The following is a 20,542-nucleotide window of genomic DNA, read 5'->3' on the forward strand; positions in this document are numbered from 1 at the left end:
CCTGTTCTGGAAATCCTTCTCGCCTCACTCCTACGACATCTGAACCTGGAGGAACAGGGTATCTCCCCAGGCAGGTGACAACAACCAATTCTGCAGGACATTCCTTGTAAGCGACCTGCAGTGAAAGTAAAGGGCAGGATCTGACGGTAGGCCTTTTTTAAATATGCCGATGTGCTCTGTAAATCTCAATCAAGGCAGAACCATGGCAGTCCCAAGCTTACAAGGACAAAGAACCAGGATGGGGAGGGGGGGGGGTGCCAGGAAAGCAGAGGTGCTGTCATGGAACCCACTTTGGGAAAGGCAACTGGGGCTGTGGGAAAGTAGGTTTTAAGTCAGGTTACCGAGGCAAATACCCACGCCAGATTGGTGGGTACCATCCCTGCCTCGCTGCCCCACTATGCCCTGTGTGGCCTTAAAAGGATGCTCTTCATCATATTCACCTTCCCAAGTGTGTGCCACATTTGGCCAGGTCTGTCTAGGGAAGAAGTTTTACATTTACAGCCCTCTGGTCTGGAAATCCTTCTGTTCTTTACATTTCTGTCTGACTACCCAGTCCCCACTGCCTCCCCGGTTGTCTAAGATGTAAACTATATTTCCCCAAAGAGAACTTACAATTTATGTGTCTATGGATGTGAAAGGTTGGAAATTTGAGTCTACTGTCCTGGTTATCAAAGGTTAAACAGGCCTTTGCAAGGGCCCCCAGGAAAGGAATGCCAACAGGGGCATGTTTCTCAAGGAACAGGTGGAGCCCCATGCCCTTCCCCTGGGGTCAACAGTGATTCCTAGTTGAAAGCGCTCTGGGTCCGGCAGCTTGTATTTCTGCAGCGGGCCAGGGTCTCCACTTGCTCCTATGTGGGAGGGAAAGGCTGGCTGGGGCTTCCTGATCTGGAGAAGAAGATGTGTTGGGGGTGAGGCCTAGGTTCTGAAGCCTGTTTCCTGGGGTGCTCTGCTCATAGCGGGGCACAGCTGTCTGCGTGTACTCAAAGGCGGGCCCTGCCTGATCAACAACAGACCTCACTCCCTCCCCTGCAATCTGGCTTTCCTCGGCTGCTGGAGGCAGGCTGCTTGTCCAAGCATGACCCCTCAGCAGAATCAAGCCCCAGGCTGGGCAAAGCCAGAATCTGAACCCAGGCTTCCCAACACCCCCACTCCCAGAGCAGCTCAATAAGTGACAGATTTCCTCCATCCCGAAGGGAAACACAATGCAAGTTCAACCCACGTCTGTCCGGGCCTAGAAGCTCAGAAAGGAATTCACTCTCCATGCATGCCTGCCTGCTCTGTCATCTGATAGGGCAGCCACCAGTCACAGGTGGCTATTCAAATTCTAACACGTTACATTTAAATATAATCCAAATGCAGGGTGGTACCCAGGATGGGATCCCAGAACAGGAGGACAACACTGAAAAAGCTGGTGAAATCAAATGAAATTCAGACTAGTTAATAATACTGTACTACATTGATGTCTTAGTTTTGATAAATGGACTGAAGTTATGTAATGTGACATTAACATTAGGGGAGCGACTTCCCCAGAAGTTCAGTGGTTAAGACTCCACCTTCCAATGCAGGGTGCCTGGGTTCCATCCCTCATCGGGGATCTAAGATCCCACATGCCATGTGGTGTGGCCAAAAAATAAATAAATACATAAAACATTACTGGAAACTGAGTACAGGCTATATAAGAACTCTCTGTACTGTCTTCACAATTTCCTTTGTAAGCCTAAAATTATTCTAAAACTTGAAAAGTACTAAGTTAAATAAAATGAAAACTTCATTCTTCAGGCAGAGCAGATATATTTCAAGTATTCGGGAGCTGCATGTGGTCAACGGCTACCATACTGGGTAGAGACAGAACATTTCCGTTAGGGCAGAAAGTTCTAGAGGTCTGTGCTGGCATCCACTGGACCCAGCAACTCTTACCTGAAATTCCCAGAACTTTATTTTTAACTCGTGTTTTCTTTCCATCTGCCTATTACTATTTCTCTCCATATGAATCATTATTGCTGCATGGCATGTTAAACCAGCCCAAAGATGGTTTTTAATACATGCTGCTGCTGCTGCGGCTGCTGCTAAGTCGCTTCAGTCGCGTCTGACTCTGTGCGACCCCATAGACGGCAGCCCACCAGGCTCACCCGTCCCTGGGATTCTCCAGGCAAGAACACCTGAGTGGGTTGCCATTTCCTTCTCCAATGCATGAAAGTGAAAAATGAAAGTCAAGTTGCTCAGTCGTGTCCGACTCTTCTCGACCCCATGGACTGCAGCCTACCAGGCTCCTCCACCCATGGGATTTTCCAGGCAAGAGTACTGGAGTGGGGTGCCATTGCCTTCTCCTTAATACATGCAGTAGTTACTGAACAGAGCCTTCGGTATTCTGTTGGGGTTTCAAGCTGACTTGCATGGACCCCACTGGGAAACCCTGGCATTAAATACTTCTAATAAAGTTACTGAATAAACACAGCTCCCACTGTGATCCAAGAGGAGGCCACACACTTTCCACACACGGAAAGTCCTGGGTCCGGTGCTGACTCAAAGTGGCCCCCAACATTCCAAGAGTGGAGTCCAGATTGTGGGGAGTGGGTACTGGGTGTTTCAGGTCTCTCCCCGGCTATAACCCGGCTGGCTGAGCTTCAGGCATCAGACAAACCTGGACCAAGAACAAACTGGCCCTGTCCACAGCGGTCCTGCCAACCCTCTTCAGAAGCTCAACTCAAGGGTAAACCTGAGGGAACTCCCTGGCAATGCCAGTGGTTAGGATTCTGGGCTTTCACTGCCGGGGGCATGGGTTCAATCCCTAGTCGAGAATTTAAGATCCTGCAAGCCACGTGGTGTGGCCAAAAGAAAAAAAGTCAACCTGAGCCCCAAGGTCACCTCCACCCCTCTGCCTCTTTGAAGGGGCATTATCTAAGCTTGGCTTAGCTGGGTTCACTTGTGGTTCCCACCCATATTCTTCCCGGCCTGTTTGTCCATGACCTTCAGGAACGACCATATGGGATGCTTGTAGTCAGTAAACGTGGTTATGTTTTCCTCCCACATCTTCCTTACGCCCCCACGCACCTTGCAGGCAACCCCCAACCCCATCACTGCTAACCAAGAGCTGCCCAGTGGCTTCAAGTGGGTAGCTGCATAGAAAGACAAGACACCTCCACTGCTTTTCATCCCCTATCCCAACCCTCACACTCAGAAGGAAATCCCAACAATACCTTCCTCTGGACCCTGACTTCCCCCGCCCCCATCACCTACCACCCTTCTTCTTGTCCCCCACCCTCCAGCCACACGGGTCTGCTTTCCATTCGCAAATGTGCCAAGATCACTTCCACCCCAAGGGCCTTTGCACCCGCTGTCCCCTGGCCCAGAACACTCCACCACCACCCTCCACACACACCGTCTCCTCCTTGTCTTTAAAGCTTGACCTAAAGTGAGGCCGCCCCTAATGCCCCAGTCATCTGTCCCGCTGACCATGCAACGAACATCTGATCAAGTTCACATTTGCCTGTTTATCCAACTTGCCCATTAGCATGTAGCTCCTGGGACCAGGGACCCCACAAGTCTGGCTTGCCTGAGGATGTACCCCCAGTACTGAGAACGATGTCTGTACATTCTTTGAATGGAAAGGCTTCGATTCCATCACTGCTGCTCTGCAGAAGCAGGAACAGAACAAAAGGGGCTTCAATCCAGGGCCCTGAGTGGTCTCCAGGCGAGGCGCCCACAGCCCCAGGAACTCGAGGATGGGGATGGTCAGCTTTTGAAGCAACCTCATGTCTTCATCAAGTCTATTTTTCTCTCCACAATAAAAATCAATCTCCTCAAAGCTGCTTATAAAACTGAAGGAAAGAATGGCTGGGAAAATCCTGGTGCTGCTCCCCTGTAGGGAGAAATACCAACCTAGCTATTGCTTTATTTTTCAAGATTCTATTTAAAAACCAGAAAAGAAGATGTCAGGGTATCACAGATCCTGCCTTAGCCTCACTAGTGGGTTCTCTTCTCTTCCACCCCAGAGGGCGGATGGAGAGTTGACATGTGTGTTAACGCCCCAGGGCAGAGAGGACCACAAATCACAGCCATGGAGGGCTAGACAGGACCTGAGCCGCATCTTCCTCCCGTTTATAAGTGGGCAAAGTGAGGCCTGGCAAGGAGCAGGGATGTGCCTGTGACCTCAATCTAAGGAGCTGCAATGTCACAAATCTAAGATGTCACTGGTTGTTAGAGGCACACTTATTTTAAGCACTAGCGAGAAAGAAAAAAAAAAAGGATGCTTCCAATTAGACTAGGACACACCACTGATTTCCAAGATATTAAAACTGGGAAATAAAACGTGGGCCTGAGGACGTCTCTGGTGGTCTAGTGGTTAATATTCCACACTCCCACTGCAGCGGGCGCAGGTTTCATCCTTGGTCAGGAGGATCGCACATGCCAGGGTCAAAACAATTAATTAATTAAATAAAACTGCTATCTTCAAATAAATCTTAAAAACAAAACAAAACCAACCCAAAAACGTGGGTCTGAGAATCCAGAGCTGGGGTCCTGCGTGTTTTGTGGCTGCTTCTCATTGTCATAGGCTGTAGTCCATCGTCTGACCCCCGAGTAGTGCTGAGCTGAGGTTCTGAGTCCTTCTAGAACAGAGCTTCCGAGCCGGGCACTGCTGACATGCACAGCTGGACAGCCCTCTGCGGTGGGGCGGTGCTGTCCTGTGTACTGTTGGGGGTTGAGCGGCATCCTGGCCTCTCCCCATTAGATGTCTGGAGCACCACCCCCTACTGGTGACATCCAAGAATGTCCCCCGGAAGGCAAAATCACCCCCGAGTTGAGAACCACTACGGACGGAGTCAGAGAAGAGAAGCCAGAGAAGAAGCTGAGCCAGAGAAGCTTAAGTTTGATGTGGACAAACACACACAAGGACAGAAACACCGAGTTAAATGGGGTCCAGTCCAGGCATTCTCCTAGCTGATGTGTGATCTCCAAAGGTGGAGAGAGGAGGCAGGATTTCCAACTCTATTTGACTACAAAGCCCTTTCTGGCAGAGACCTGGGAAGGACGTGCCCCGGGCCGCAGGGGGTTGAGGCAGAGGAGGGAGGTCGGGGGCCACACTCTCTGTCTGATGCCCTGCCCACCCTGGCAGTTCTCCCTGGATCTGAGCCTCTCCCCACAACCTCCCTTCTGGGGGCTGGCTCCGTCCACAGCAAAGAGGGGACAGGATGCTTCTGGGGACGGTGCCAGGGGCAGCAGGCTTCGGAGAGCTGACCGCACTGACCTAAAGGGCAAGCTTTCCAAACTGGCTCCGGCACAACCCGGCTGTGCAGGGTTATCACCTGTCATCTCACACGCCCCAGCCTCTCCCTGCCCGTGTCACATCCCTGTCCTGCTCTGGGGACCCCCCTGTGGTTGCAAAAGACAGCTGGGTTTCCTCTCTAGTGTCTAGGTGGCCTGGAGCCAGCCAGGATAGAGGGCCACACCTCACAGTATTCACACCAGCATTTCTATTGTTAAAAAAACACAAGAACAGCAACAAAAGACAAGGCAGTGTGCCGGGAAATGCCTACCGTCATATGACCACTAGGAAGGCTAACTGGCCCCATTTCTGGGGACTCGGTCTGAGAATGTAGCCCTGGCTGCATCCCCAGGAAACCAGGAGGAAATGCCCCATTTTTCTGCCCCACAGGGGGTTCCTTCTTAAATTTAAGTTAAAAAAAAAAAAAGTGTGTGTGTGTATACATGCATATATACACAAAAATATAAATAAAAACATTTTAATAGCCTAGAAGAACTTTTCATGAAAAGCAGCCCCCCATCCCTTCTCTCAGGCCTCAGATGATTCTCCAGGTCTATTCTGCCACCACTTCGGTTCTGAATTCTGCTGACGGTAGTAATCTTTATGTGTGTGAGTGCTAAGTCGCTCAGTCATGTCCAGTCTGCAACCCCATGGACTATAGCCCACTAGGCTCCTCTGTCTGTAGTATTCTCCAGGCAACAATACTGGAGTGGGTTGCCATGCCCTTCTCCAGGGATCTTCCAGACCCAGGAACTGAACCTGTGTCTCTTACGTCTCCTGCATTGGCAGGTGGGTTCTTTACCACGAGCGCCACCAGGGAAGCCGAGCAATCTTCACTAAATAATGCGCTGGCATCACATTTTGATTTCTCAGTGGTGGAGGAGACCTAAAGACGCCCTGTTAGGAGTAAACATCTGCCTCCTTAACCTCTACCCCTTGATTCTTCTGAAACCATGTGGAGTGAATCTGCCGCTGCTCAGGTCCTCACGCCCGCAGACAGGCAAGAGCTCTGCTGCCTCACCTCACCCAGCCATCCCCCTCCTCTAAGCACCCGAGGGGAGTGAGAGAGACCAGAGCTGCAGCTGGCACTGCCAGAGTGAAACCATCCCACAGGGCAACAGCCTACGGGGCCTCCGAGCCCTCAAGACCCCTCCCGGGTTTGGCCCATGAGATCCACAGCCAGGTTTCAGATCCAGGCTCCAGAAGCTGGGCTTCTCCCATGAAGGTGCATGTGAGTGTGGTCCATCCCGATGCCCTGAGATAGCGTGTGGACAGTACCTGTTGGAGGCAGAGAGCTCCTGTGAGGGCCAGGGCTGGCTGGAATCCCAGAAGAACTGCTGGGACGCTCCCAGGTGGTCTCTGGTCAAAGAAAGAAAAAAAAAAGAAAATCGTATTGAGAATTTCCTCGGGCAGAAGCTCTGAGTGTCACAGAGCTGCACTGGATCACCTGCTTCTTTGACTCCAGGAAGCCAGAATCTGCCTTCTGCTCCCATATAATTGTCTCTCCTGCCCCCCAGGGCAACAAAGCTTCTCTTTATTGGGGACCCTTCTCCATGAAGCTGGGACCAAAAGGTGGCCTCCTGGTTGGGACCCTCTGAAACAGTCCCCAATGCCCCTCCCTTCCCCCCTCACACATCTCCACTTCAGTTCCTTATCCTGGAACCTCAACTGCCAACTGGGCATCACTCCCCAAATGCCCACTGTCATCTGAAACCCCAAAACCCAGAGGAAGGAGCCCTGGGCAGGGGTCTGGACAGAGACCCAGGTTCTGTGTCTTGTGAAGATGACTCCCTTCCTGCTTCTCCAATTCCACACCTTGTGTGAATTACAGCTGCTGTGTTTGATCACACACTTCTCTCTCCTCTGATGCCCAGCCAGAAATAAAGCTAATATTGTAGCTATACGATCAGCCCCCAAACTCTACTTCACCCATTTCACAGCTGTGAGCAAAGACTTCTCATTAAGTTATCTACTGAAAAAAAACCACAATGTCTTCTCGGGACTTCCCTGGAGGTCCAGTGGTTAAGAATCCCCCTTCCAATGCAGGGGACACGGGTTCAATCCCTGGTCGAGGAACTAAGACCCGCACATGCTGCAGTTAACCCTGAGCTCTGCAACTACTGAGCTGGACTTCTGTGGGTATCTTTCCAAAACAATTAAAAGGGCCGACAGCACAGCGGTTGTTAGTTGCTTAGTTGTGTCCGACTCTTTGTGACCTCCATGAGCTGTAGCCTGCTGGGCTCCTGTGTCCGTGGGATTTCCTAGGCAGGAATAATGGAGTGGGTTGCTGTTTCCTTTTCCAGGGGATCTTCCTGACCCAGGGATTGAACGTGGGTCTCCTGCATTGCAGGCAGATTCTTTACCATCTGAGCCACCAAGTAAAAGCAGTGAGTCTAGAGCCAAATGCCTGGGTCTAAACGAGCTCTGCCTCTCATCACCAGGTTTGATCTTGACCAAGCTCATCGTCCCCTTGGTGCCTTAGCTTCCTCCTCTGTAAAATGAGACCAAGAGTGGCATCCACCCAAGACAGCTGCTATGTTCATGCCAAATGCCCATTTACAAGTATTTAGTGTCAAGTTATTGTTAAAGTTAATCTGATATATGGATATGACATTATTGAATCCAAAATTCGATTACTGAAAATTCAATTGTTTCGAATATTAAAAACAAAAACAAGCACAACCTTCCCATAGCTTCTCTCAGCTGAGATTCGAGAGAACTGGGGTCTTTGGAACTGGGGTCTTTGCCTCAGTTCTGCTTCTCATCTGCTGGGCAGCCTTGGGCAAGTCACGCTATCTCTCTGGTCCTCTGATTATTTACCTAAAATGAAAGGGTTGGGCTGACTGGTCTTTTTAGGTCCCAAGACTCTTGCCCCCAGACTTTGATCAAAACCTTGAGACCCACTGTTTGGACTTTAGGGTTTTATGGCTCTAGCAGTTGGGTGGTAATACGGCTCTTTCACGTCTTAAGGGAGAGAAAATGGGGGGAGCAAGGGAAGCTGCGGGGAGAATGTGACCAGGAACGAGAGAGCAGAGGGGTCTTCCAGGAGGGACAACCAGAGGGCAGGCTCAGTGGCCTCCCTGGAGGAGGACGGACACCTGGACTGGAGCTGAGAGCACCATGACCTGGAGACTGGGTGAAGACCACAAGCCTGCTCGGAGGTCGAGGGCAGTGCAAAGTGGTCTAGGCCTGGCCGCTTGTGACCTGTGACCTTTGGAAGCCACCTGTGTTTTGTTTTTCTCAACTGTAAAATGGGGATGAAGATGGCACCTAAACAGGGCTGTAATAGCATGAAGCAGGATGACAGGGGCACACAGTAGGTGCCTTATCGGAGTTGAGTAAAGCAAACAGATCATGGAGGCTGGATGTGAAAATGCGGGGGAAATTCAGATGTTAAAACAGCCTCCCTACAACATGAGGTGGGTTCCCCTTGGGACCAGACATAGCCTGCAGCCTCAGTCTTGTTTCCAAAAAGACCTTCCTTTCTGCTGCCAGATCGGCCTGACCACACTGCTGCCTGCACGCCCACAGCACCCAACTCAGGCTCTCTCCTCCAACCTGGCCCCCCGCGGCTCTGGGGACCAACCTTCATGGCTTCATCAGCTCCCCTTGGGTCCCCCCACCCACCTCCAATCAGTTCCCAGAGCCTAGAGGCATCCACCTCCATCACATTCCTCATTCCATCTCACCCCTAACATGTCTCCCCACTTGGGGGTCAGCACTCACCTGGAGAGTCCCCTGTGGAGCCCTTTTCAATATGGCACAGAGAATAAAGTCCAAACTTTGCATCCACCCCTACCCACTGCCCCACTTCTCAGTCAGCAAGGCTCTAGCACAGGCACCTTATCTGTCTGTCCAGATGGATCCACGCTGACCTCACTCCAGCCCAGGTAACACACTCACTGGTCTCAGAACGTCTTTGCTGTAGCTGTTCACACACCCCCAATCACCTCCTGCCCCCAACTCTGGGTGTCAGAATCCTGTCCATTTGTCAAGTCCCAACAACAAAGCTTCTCCCTCCATGCAGCCCTCCCAGGGGTCTCCAGACCCTGAAATCACAGGAACATGCTGCCTGCAGTCAGAATCCCGCTCTAGATGCTGGATTCCAAAGGAAGGCTCCGTGCCCTGCACTAACTGACCTGGGTCACTCAGCGGCCCCCAGAGGCTGGAGACCCTTATCCCTGTAAGGACTGAATCTCTCTGCCCAACCTCTGCCAGGGCTCCATCATGGACAATGCAGATGCCTGAAGGATTCCACCCAGTCCACCTCCTGGTCTTGGCCAGCTCGGGTCAACACAAAACACAAAGCCACTTCGAGCCTGGGGCAGGAACGGGGCCAGCCCGGGCATACATCTGGAGAGAGTCCCTGGGGCTCTAGCTGAATGATCTCATCCGCAGCAGGAAAAATTGCCCCAGATGACCACACCACCCACAGGGAGGAAGCCATTCTCAGGTCTTTTCCTCTAAGAGACTCCCTAATCTATTTACAGCACACCAGGCTCCTTGACGGAGCCAAAGCACCAAAGCAAAACTGAAATGGCAGCTTGGGGCTCAAGTTACCCTGGACTGGGGCCCCCTTGAGTCCTCTGGGCTTCCATTCTGGGGCTCTAGGTCATTTCAGGTGACCATCCAGACTCCTAACAGTTGCTCCCATGCAGGTCCCAAAGGCCCCAGGGGGGAGGGGGGGGGAATCAGTGAAGACAGAATGGAAGGAGTGAGACCCTCGCTTGGAAAACTTCTGACCAATTCATGAGAAAACATGTTTTATTTCTAAAGGCAATTCTAACTCAATTTGAACTTTTCTCGCTGAAACCAGGGAATCCAGGCACACATAAATGAGCTGACTGCTGAGCGTGGATCAAATCAGACCAAGGGAGGTTGCTATTCCAGCCAACCACGTGAAAAGCCAGAAATTTCCACTTCCCCATTACAGCAGCTGCTCTGTGTAGAATAAAACTTTTAGAGAGTGTGAAGTTGAAAGGTGGAAAGTGATGTAAATCTGGTTTCAGAGCACAGATACCCCCTCCTTAAAATAATCATCATAACTATTATTATGATGATTATTTAAAAAAAAAAAAAAGCAAGGCAGACGTTATTAACTTTAAAGTCACCTCTAAACTTCACCTCCCTTTGTTAAGGCCGCTTCCTGCATGCATTATAGGTATTGGGAGAGTCAGTGAGCCCCTGGACCTAGGCCACTGGTCTCGGTGATCGGCCTACGGTGGATCTGTAAGCCTTGCCCCCTCCCTGCTCGCCCTCCACCTCCCACCCTCTACCTCACACACCAGTAGACTCCTGGCTCATGATTGACTCATTTTCTTGGCGGGGTAGTGGCTCTCTGTTGCCCCCACTGGCTATCCAGTGAAATAACCATAGGTACCAGCCAAGGACTTCCCTGATAGCTCAGTTGGTAAAGAATCTGCCTGCAATGAGGGAGACCTGGGTTCAGTCCCTGGATTGGGAAGATCCCCTGGAGAGAGGAATGGCTACCCACTCCAGTATTCTGACCTGGAGAATTCCATGGACTGTATAGTCCATGGGGTGGCAAAGAGTCTGACAAGACTGAGCGACTTTCCCTTTCACCAGCTGAGGAAGAAATGGGTTCTGGGGTCCTGCTCATACCCAGTATGGATGCCCTTGGGAGAGACAGAACCATGTGGAAACAGAAGGACACAAAAGCTTCTCGAAAACAACCTCTCTCAGGGAATTTCCTGGCGGTGCAGGGGTTAGGATTCTGCACTTGCACTTCAGGGGGCTGGGGTTGGATTCCAGGGAACTAAGATCCTGCAAGCCATGAGGTGCATCCAAAAACCTTTCAGAATTGGAAGAAGAAGTGGACATGCCTACAAAACTGGGTTCACCAGGACTTCGTTGTTTTAAGAAAGGAAAGAAATGTAAGGGAACCTGGCCTGGGTGTTTAATATGTTGTCGCTTTGGCAGTGTCACTCTTTCCACCCCATGGACTGTAGCCCTCCAGACTCCTCTGTCCATGGGATTCTCCAGGCAAGAATACTGGAGTGAGTTGCCATGCCCTCCTCTGGGGATCTTCTTGACCCAGGGATCGAACCCACATTTCTTATGTCTCCTGCATTGGCAGGCAGGTGCTTTACCACTAACACCACCTGGGTGTTTAAAAACACCCCTCAAATATTCTAAGGCAACCTGGAGGTGTTCCTAAGAGCTCAGGGGTCACACAGAGGTTTGCATCCCAGGTCCACCCCTTGTAACTGGGTCCTCAATCTTAGTTTCCTTACAGTGAGGGCTTCCCAGGTGGCGCTAGTGGGAAAGAATCTGCCTGCGCATGCAGGAGATGCAAGAAACAGGTTCGATCCCTGGGTTGGGAACACCCCCTGGAGTAGGTAACGGCAACCCACTCCAGTATTCTTGCCTGGAAAACTCCATGGGCAGAGGAACCTGGAGGGGACCTGGAGGGGTACAGTTCATGGGGTCACAAAGAGTTGGACACAACTGAGCATACAAAGTGGGGTAACACGATTGTAGTCTCGTGGTCCTGCGATGAGCAGCCAACGAGCATATACAGCACAGTCTCTGAGACAGAGGAAGCCCTCAAGACTTTAATGACAAGAATAAAACAAACCCCTCTCCATTCTTTCCTTCCTTCCCTCCCTCCGCCTCCCAGCTTCCACCCCACCAGCTCCTCCCGCCCCACTCTGCCCCATCCACCTTCACAGAGCACATCTCCCAAAGGGAGAGCAAGGGCAGGCTCCCTCTGTGATGCTGACAGGTTAGAGGTGTGAGAATGCACGTCAGAGCTGAAGGGGGTCCCTGAGTTAACCAGAGAAAGTTCCCTCCACGTGGCAGCCCACAGGCTCCTTATGCAACCCTGTGATCTGGGCAGGGCAGGGGTCCTGATGCACACTTCATAGGTGATACAGAGGCCAGTGGATGAACCAGTGGCCCCAGCAATGCCCTGGCCCTTTGATACTGGCCTGAGCCAAGCTCTGGACTGGCTCCAGCTGGCTCAGTCCTGCAAGAGCGGGGTCGGGAGCTGCCAGAGAAATTCTAGTGGGAGGAGATGCGGGGCCCACCTGGAATACTCTGAGCCTGTCCTTCAATCCCTTTAGGATCCCCAACCTCCTCATAGAGCATAGACTCGGGCAAACACAGCAGGAATCCCTGAACTTGAGCCGGCAGTGACGAGGGCTGATGCCACACAAGAAGAAGGGTGTTTGGTCACTGAACCAACAGCTGTGGGCAGCCAACTGCCAGCTCACAGATATTATGATCCCTGCTGTGTGGCTGAGAAAACTGTAGATGGGTCCTGAAAAGGAAATCGCATCAAATCAAAGCCTGGACACTCAGGACCCAGGCCCTCAGCACAGTGATTTGGTAAAGCTCCAGGCCTGTTTCCCAAACTTGGCCTCTTATCAGGATCATTGGGGGCCATCTGCTGAAGCCACAGATTCCCAGACCCTGTGCCCAAAGGTTCTGGTTTAGCAGATCTTGGGTGGAATCCAGAAGTTAGCATTTTAATAAGTAGTCTCAGGGATTAATCAGATGTGGGAAAAACGGGGTAGAGTCCACAGTAAAATCATGACAGGAACCAGCCAGACTGGGAGGTACCCGGATGAGACACAAACCCCAGGGGAGGGGTCAGGTGTGATCACTGCAGACAGTGACTGCAGTCACGAAATTAAAAGATGGGAAAAAAGCTATGACAAACCTAGATAGTGTATTAAAAAGCAGAGACATCACTTTGCCCACAAAGGTCCATATAGTCAAAGCTACCATTTTTCTAGTGGTCATGTACAGATGTGAGAGTTGGACCGTGAAGAAGACTGAGCGCCAAAGAATTGATGCTTTCCAACTGTGGTGTTGGAGAAGACTCTTGAGAGTCCCTTGGACAGCAAGGAGATCAAACCAGTCAATCCTAAAGGAAATCAACCTAGAATATTCATTGGAAGGACTGATACTGAAGCTGAAGTTCCAATACTTCAGTCACCTGATGCAAAGAGCCCACTCATTGGAAAAGACCCTGATGCTGGGAAAGATTGAGGGCAGGAGGAGAAGGGGGTGACAGAGGATGAGATGGTCGGGTGGCATCAATGACTCAATGGACATGAGTTTGAGCAAGCTCCAGGAGATGGTGAAGGACAGGAAAGCCTGGTGTGCTACAGTCCATGTGGTCAAAAAGAGTCGGACATGACTCAGTGACTGAAAAAAACAACACGAAGCAAGACGTGTGACAGCAATGTATGGAAACTTAAGGAGCCCTTGGAAATGCCATGTCCATCCTGATGTTTTAAAAATATCAGGATTATAATATCTGTGCGCAAAAGCCTCTGCTTTGGCCTGTGGCTTTATTATCTATTTTAGCTTCTGGGGGAGCCTTATGAATCACACAGACCATCACAAACCCTTTAGCACGACTGAGTCCTTAGGGTTTTTCCTAGAAGAGGAGCCGATGAAGAGGAGAGGGTAGAAAGCATTGTAGAGAAGGAAGCCCAGTGTCAGGAGAAGGTTCTAGCCTGTGGGCAGGCTGCAGAAGGAAGCACTCCAACAGGGCCTGGCCTTCCCCAGGAAACCTTATCTTAAGCTTCTGGGGCAAAGTCCTGAACTGGAAAGATAAGTTTTACGCAATCCTGGTCCCAGGTGCTTGGCGTGGATGGAGCTGGCAGGTCAGGGCTAGTGGGATATTCTCAGCCCGGCTGGGACACTCACGGTCCTGTGTTTTCCCCACCAGCATCACTCAGGCTTTCTGAACCCTGTGAATAGGCACGAGGCTGGGAAGGGGCACTGAGAGCTCACAGTATTGCCCCTGCCCTCGGGGACTTGGATGAGCTCTTCCTAGCTCAGCTGCAACACTTGCTTTCAAATCCAGTCCGCCCAGAGGTGTGCTCCGAGGGCTGGGACTGTGTCAAACAAATGCCTTGCTGTTTCCCTGGTTGCCAGTATGCAGGCAGTCAATAGATGTTTGATGAATGAATGAAGACTCAGTTCAAAGCCCTGTTAGAAGTCAGTCCAGTTACACTGCCAGTGGCTGATGTTAAAAATGAGTAAGTGCATATACGTGTGTATAGATAAAAAGATACACAGAGGACAGAAACAAAGAAGGGCTATGGAGACCAGAAAGTGAAATTCAAAGTGTTACTTGTTCAGTCATGTCCAACTCTTTGTGACCCCGTGGACTGTAGCCTGCCAGGCTCCTCTGTCCATGGGATTCTCCAGGCAAGAATACTGGAGTGGGTTGCTACGTCCTCCTCCAGGGAATCTTCCTGACCCAGGGATCGAACCCACATCTCCTGCATTGCAGGGAGATTCTTTACCCTCCGAACCATCCATATGGAGAGCAGAGAGAGCACCAATTCCCCCTCGCAGACTATGAAGCACAAATCAAGCCAGCTGCCCAACCCAAAAAGAGCCCAGAACATACACAGGTGGGTCACAGGAAAGCAATTACAAATGACCCATAAGAAAAGATGCTTCCTCTCAGTCAAAATTGGAGAAGTGCAGTCTAAGACACTTTTTTCCCCCCACCCATTGGATCTTTTTCTGCTAAATGGCTGCTAAAGAGAAAAGGCAAGTCTGCAGAGAAAAATATGTATGAAATCAACCCAGGAACCGACATCATGAGATCCCAGAGACCCAGGACAAACAACGCAGCTGATTTTTCGGTTCTTAAGTGGGGGCTTTTGTGAGATACCCCATGTCCTTCTAATAAAGGTCTTTTATTTTTTCCCCATAAACCGTTCAGGTGGGCTTCTATTTCTATACAAGACAGTCTCTGCCCACTTACAATCCCCAAACGGCACTGCCCTGTAACAACCAACACCAGTCCCAGGGCCATTAGATCCACATCTGGAACCTCTTTCTGTGACCAGGCTGAATTGTGATGTCTTAAGATGCCCTCAAGTAGGGCTTCCATAACCTCTCCAAGGGGGGTTAAAAAGTCACACCATTCAACTATTCAGAAGCTTCTCTACCCACAAACTGGTATTTTCCACTCAAACATCATCTTTTTGCTTTGTTTTCTGAGAAACTCAACATCTATGGACTCCCCTTGCTCTGCTTTGCTAATGCAGATTTAGAAGACTTTCCAGTAAAAGGTGTGACTTTACATTTTATAAATAATGCTCAGAACCACTGAGTGTTGCTTTTCGCAAGCTGGAAGAAACTGTCAGAAAGAGCTCTGGTTATTTTGGGAAAAAGGAATCAGCAATCGTCTCCGCGAGGTGTAGCCATGAAGACACTTCCAAGGCTGCTGGGCCCCTGGGAAAGGCGGGCCAGCCCCCAAGGCACAAGCAGCCCCAAAGCACCTTCAGGTGCCTGGTCTTTATCATGAACCCACACTGCACAACAGGTATAGAAATTCTGGGCGAAAGGAGCTCTTCTCAAACATCAAGAAAGGGCATTCAGGGTAGAGAGGACGACACAAACAAAATGAGGAAGAAATGGGCAGAGTTGAATCTAAAAGGCACATCTAGTTGTTGTTGTTTAGTCACTGAATCGTGTCTGGCTCTGCGCGGCCCCTGGACTGTAGCCTGCCAGGCTCTTCTGTCCATGGGATTCTCCAGGCAAGAATACTGGAGTGGGTTGCCATGCCCTCCTCCAAGGGATCTTCCAGACCCAGGGATCGAACCTGCATCTCCTGCATTGGCAGGAGCTACCAGGGGAGTTTCCTCATCCAGTAAGGGAGATGCTAAAACGCTGGGAAAAGGGGCAGCCTCCTCCAACTTTAGATGATCTGAGCGTCACCTGGAGGGCTGGTTAAGCCCGAGATTGCGGGGCCACCCCAGAGGGTCTGATTCAGGGGGGCTGGGGGGAGGCCTGAGACACTGCGTTTCTAACAAATGCGCAGGTGATGCTGATGCTGCTGGTCTGGGGACCCCACTTTGAGAACCGCAGACGCAGACTAAGACAAGGAAGAACAGAGTTCTTTGCCACAGTTCACATCCTGTCTACAGGGGCTGCAGATAAAGCTGTGGGGCAGTGGTGGGGGGGGGTGTCCAAAAAACCTGTTTTGAAAAGTACATCAAGCCAACCCACGAATTACTTCTGACTTGAAAGCATCCACTGCTTACCCTTTCCCCCCAAACAAGTATGTTGCTGAAAACCGCACAACAGATAGTGTAATTGGCCTGAGAGAGTCAGAGAAAGAAAAAGTGAGTCTCACTGCAAAGATGCTCTGAAAGCAAAGAAGAAATCTGTCAGGATCACAGATGTTCAGGTTGTTGTGGAAGCCTCTTAAGGATTTCCACTCCATCCTTAAAACCTGCTAGTTAAGGTGGCTTTGCGCTTGCACACCTGGTGGGGGTGGGGCTTCCCTGGTGGCTCAGTGGTAAAGAATCTGCCTACCAATGCAGGAGACATGGGTTTGATCCCTGGGTCAGGAAGATACCCTAGAGGAGGAAACGGCAACCCGCTCCAGTATTCTTGCCTGAGAAATCCCACAGACAGAAGAGCCTGATGTGCTGCAGTCCATGGGGTCGCAGAGTTGGACACAATAGCTTGCAATAGGAATTCATGCTTCCTATTCATCAAAGAGTTGAGCCAGCTGGGTGGGATATTGTATCAAAAAATGCTGTGCTCCTTGGCCCCTTCTGTCCTGCTTCCCAAGGCTTCCCAGCTCTGTCCAATCTGTACCTTTTTCTGCAGCATCTCCCCCATTAGCACATGTGAATTTTATACAAAAGCAGCTGAAAGCAACTGAAGTCTTTATCTGTAGCAGGGGATGACGGGGGAGGAACGGGGGGCAGGGAGGGAGAAAAGAAGAGGGAGGAAGGAGAAATGGAGAGGGAGGAGGGGACGGGGTCCTTGACTCCTGCCTAGCACACACCTCCTTCCATGGCACAGACCATGGGGCCTGGCATTCTTGGATGCTTCTTGCACCATACAAAAAAGACCAGGCCCCGTTCAAGCTCCAGTTGCGCATCTCAGCTCCAGAAGAGTCCCCAGAACACAAGACCACCTCTGCACAGGAACTGAGGAAGGCGGGATGTTATGCCAGGCTGGACGCACAGATAGGCAATAACCACAGCCGGCAGGAGGGCAGCATCTCATTTGACAGGAATGTCCAGGAGGCCCGCTAGGGGCAAGGCCCAGCCCATGATCTGTCCAAGGACAGCAAGATCCTTCAGTGGAGGCTCCCAGAGCCCACGCCCAGCCCAGCATCCCGCTCCTGGAGAGCACGGGCAAACAACACTCATCCCGCTCCACTAACTTTTCAGCCTATTCTCCTCCCACGCCTCCTGCAAGAGCATTGCCTACTCTGGATTCCAACTTGGACCGAAACAAGAAGCTATTCCCAAACTCCAAGATCTTCCTCCAGTGATGAAGGTCTGATTGCCGGGAGCCACGCCAACTCTCCGTACAGAGGCGCATCCCCAAATTTCAAGGGGGTGATGAACACAGTGGTTCGGCAATTCCTGGTTGCACAGGATTTCGGAGTTGGAAGGGACCTTCAGGGGTCTACTTAGGCAGCAAAGAGAATGGGCTGCAACCCACGAGGAAAGTCTCCTTCAGTGATCTCATCTCCACCAAGAAGCGCTCACGAAGTCCTTTGCATTGTGTTCGCCCACACCGCCCCCGCAAGGAGCAGTCCAAGTGCATAACTGGAGATGGGCACAGAGGAGGCACTGAATAAACACTTGTGGCTTGATAACCAATCCACGTGGTCCTGGCCCACTTGCTCATCAGATATAAGCTATGGATAATTTCCATTTTTGCCAAGAATCCCACTGACTCCAAGGGACCTAAACCTTTCAAGAGTATCGATGGCTATCTGTGTCCAGACTGCCCTTCCCTGTGTACCCCAACTTCCTGCTGCAGCCACATGAGCCCACCTTACCCCCCAACACACACATGGGCCTTACGGAAGACCCCGAAGGCAGGGCTTCCTGCACTAACATGTCAGATGCACACAAAAGCTCCAGGTATAAGACAGAGTGTGGGATGAGTCTGACAGATCCTTGTGGAAGTGAGCCAGTCTTTTCTCTCCAGATTCTTTAATCTCTTGCCTGGTCCTCTTTCATAATCTCTGATTTCCAACTGTATTTATAGCTTCCTGACTTTATGTCTAATACCAGTTCTCCCCTGCAATACTCATTGTAAATCCACAAGGCTACGTCCAAACGTAGGTCAAAGCTCAAGCCCACACAAGCACTGGACACATAAGATGCTTGAAGGAAGCAGACTCTCGAGTCTAAGAAAAATCAGGAGTGATGGCGACCTGCTCAGATCCATCCAGTTGTGTTCAGGCAGGAAGGTGGGTTGAAAATCCTCACGCTTTTTCAAAAGGAGACAAGTATGTGGGTGCTTATGAAAAACCTCCCAATGTTCAATGTTGGCAGTTCATTCAACATCTTTAAGGGTGGTGCATACAGAATGAAATGCTTCTGTGGACAGCTTCTGGCCTCAAGACAACCCACTGTGAGACACTGAGTCTACCTGAATCTCTGCAGAACAGCTCACTGGGATGGAGGTGAGGTTCTGAGCTTGTCTTGCCGCCCGCCACCACACTCAGAGGCACTACGACACCACTGCCCTAGAAATGGAGTCATCATAGAGCTGCACTTCCTTGAAGGCAAGGATGGTGTTCATTCTGGCTAGATGTCAGAGTGCTACACAGAATGGGAAAATGAAAAATAGAAGCCCCAAATTCTTTGACTTAGTTGCAGCTAGAAACAAAGTTGAAACTAGAGCCCATGGGTCTTGTTGTTGTTTTTTAATGACAAAAACACCGAGATTCAAAAAAAAATTCTTTCTGAGCTATTGACTCAAAAGCTTTGAAATTATAAGACCTGCCACTACATCCTGTTCTGAGGATAAGTGTAAAAGCTAGAAATAGCCTCAAGTGCGCTACCCTGACGACACATAAGGATATAGACACTAGCCAGTGAAGGGCCCTTCCTGGTAGTTTTATACTCATTTGGTTCCCTGTCACTGTAAAACTGAGTTGTCTTCAAGTAGCTTTTCCATGACATTATACTTTAATTACAATAGTTTATACTTATATAATCTTCCACCTTGGGATTACAACACATGTTTACTTGTTTGAACAAAGCCATATTTTCTCAATGAATTTCCGAAAGAGAAAATTGGATTTAAACTGACTCAGCAGGACTTCCCTGGTGGCCCAGAGGATAATAATTCGCCTGCCAATGCAGGGGACATAGGTTTGATCTCATGATCTCACATGCCATGGAGTGGCTAGGCCCATGTGCCCCAACTACTGAGTCCACAGACTGCAACTGCAGAAGCCCTTGGGCCTAGAACTCTGTGCTCCAACACAAGAGAAACAATGAGAATGAGAAGCCCACGTGTGCAACTAAAGGGTCAGCCCCCTCCTCGTTGCAAGAGAGAAAAGCTCGCATGGCAACGAAGACCCAGCACAGCCAAATAAAAAAATAAATAAATAATTTATTTAAAAAAACACAAGTACATAAATAAATACACTGACTCCCCAGGTTTAGAATATCTGATCCACTGGCCATGCTGTCCTCAATCTAGTTGTCACCTTACAAGTCAAAAAGAGGAGGTGACTACAAGAAAACACTCAAAAATATAATAAGCAGAAATTTTCACTCTTTCCAAATAATAGATTCCAAGCCAGTAGGTTTAGCAGTAGGTCCGGTGTGTTGATGTTTCTAGACAAATTCCCTCTGTGATTCTGTGTCCGCCAAAGTCTGGGAATCAGGCAGAGGGAATGTTCAACTGGGGCATCTAAGGACTTGTTTTGGAAGGACACCAGGAAAGTTACCAACTGGTCCCCTCCACAATACACCTGTTTTTATCGTGATACAGCTCATAGACCATGAAACTCTCTCTCTAAAAGCATCCCTCACAGGGGCTTTTAGTGTATTCACAGAGATGTTCAACCACCATGACTATCTAATTTTAGAACATTTTCATCACCTCAAAAGGACACCCATGAGAAATCACCTCTCCCCCCCTAGACCCTAGAAGCCACACATCTATTTCCTGGGTCTACGGATTTGCCTGTTCTAAGCATTTCATATAAATGGAATCATATGAGACACGGCTTTTCATGTCTGGTTTCTTTCACCTAGCATGATACTTTCAAGGCTTCCCATGCATAAGGCATACACCCACTGGTACTGCATCCCTTTTTACAGCTGAAGAACTTACCAGTGCAAGGATAAGACCAGATTTTTTTTATTTTGGATATTATTTGGGTTGTTTCTGGCCATTATGAAAATGCTGCTATGAACATTCATGTATAAGTTTTTGTGTGGACATGTTTTCAGCTCTCTTGGATAGGTATCTAGGTGTGGAATTGCTGGGTCATGTGCCACACAT

At 50.0% G+C, this 20,542-nt stretch overlaps 1 protein-coding gene across 7 annotated transcripts in view; it reads right to left on the bottom strand.

The window, feature by feature from the left end:
- GAS7 (growth arrest specific 7) overlaps positions 1–20,542 on the bottom strand; it is a 209,993-nt gene that overhangs the window by 53,212 nt on the left and 136,239 nt on the right. For all 7 annotated transcript variants that reach the window (XM_005220391.5, XM_005220394.5, XM_005220392.5 and 4 more), the window contains 1 exon segment: positions 6,542–6,622. In XM_005220391.5, the coding sequence (XP_005220448.1) occupies positions 6,542–6,622 (81 nt within the window).

This window comes from Bos taurus, chromosome 19, assembly GCF_002263795.3.
Source record: "Bos taurus isolate L1 Dominette 01449 registration number 42190680 breed Hereford chromosome 19, ARS-UCD2.0, whole genome shotgun sequence".
Taxonomy (NCBI): Eukaryota; Metazoa; Chordata; class Mammalia; order Artiodactyla; family Bovidae; genus Bos; species Bos taurus.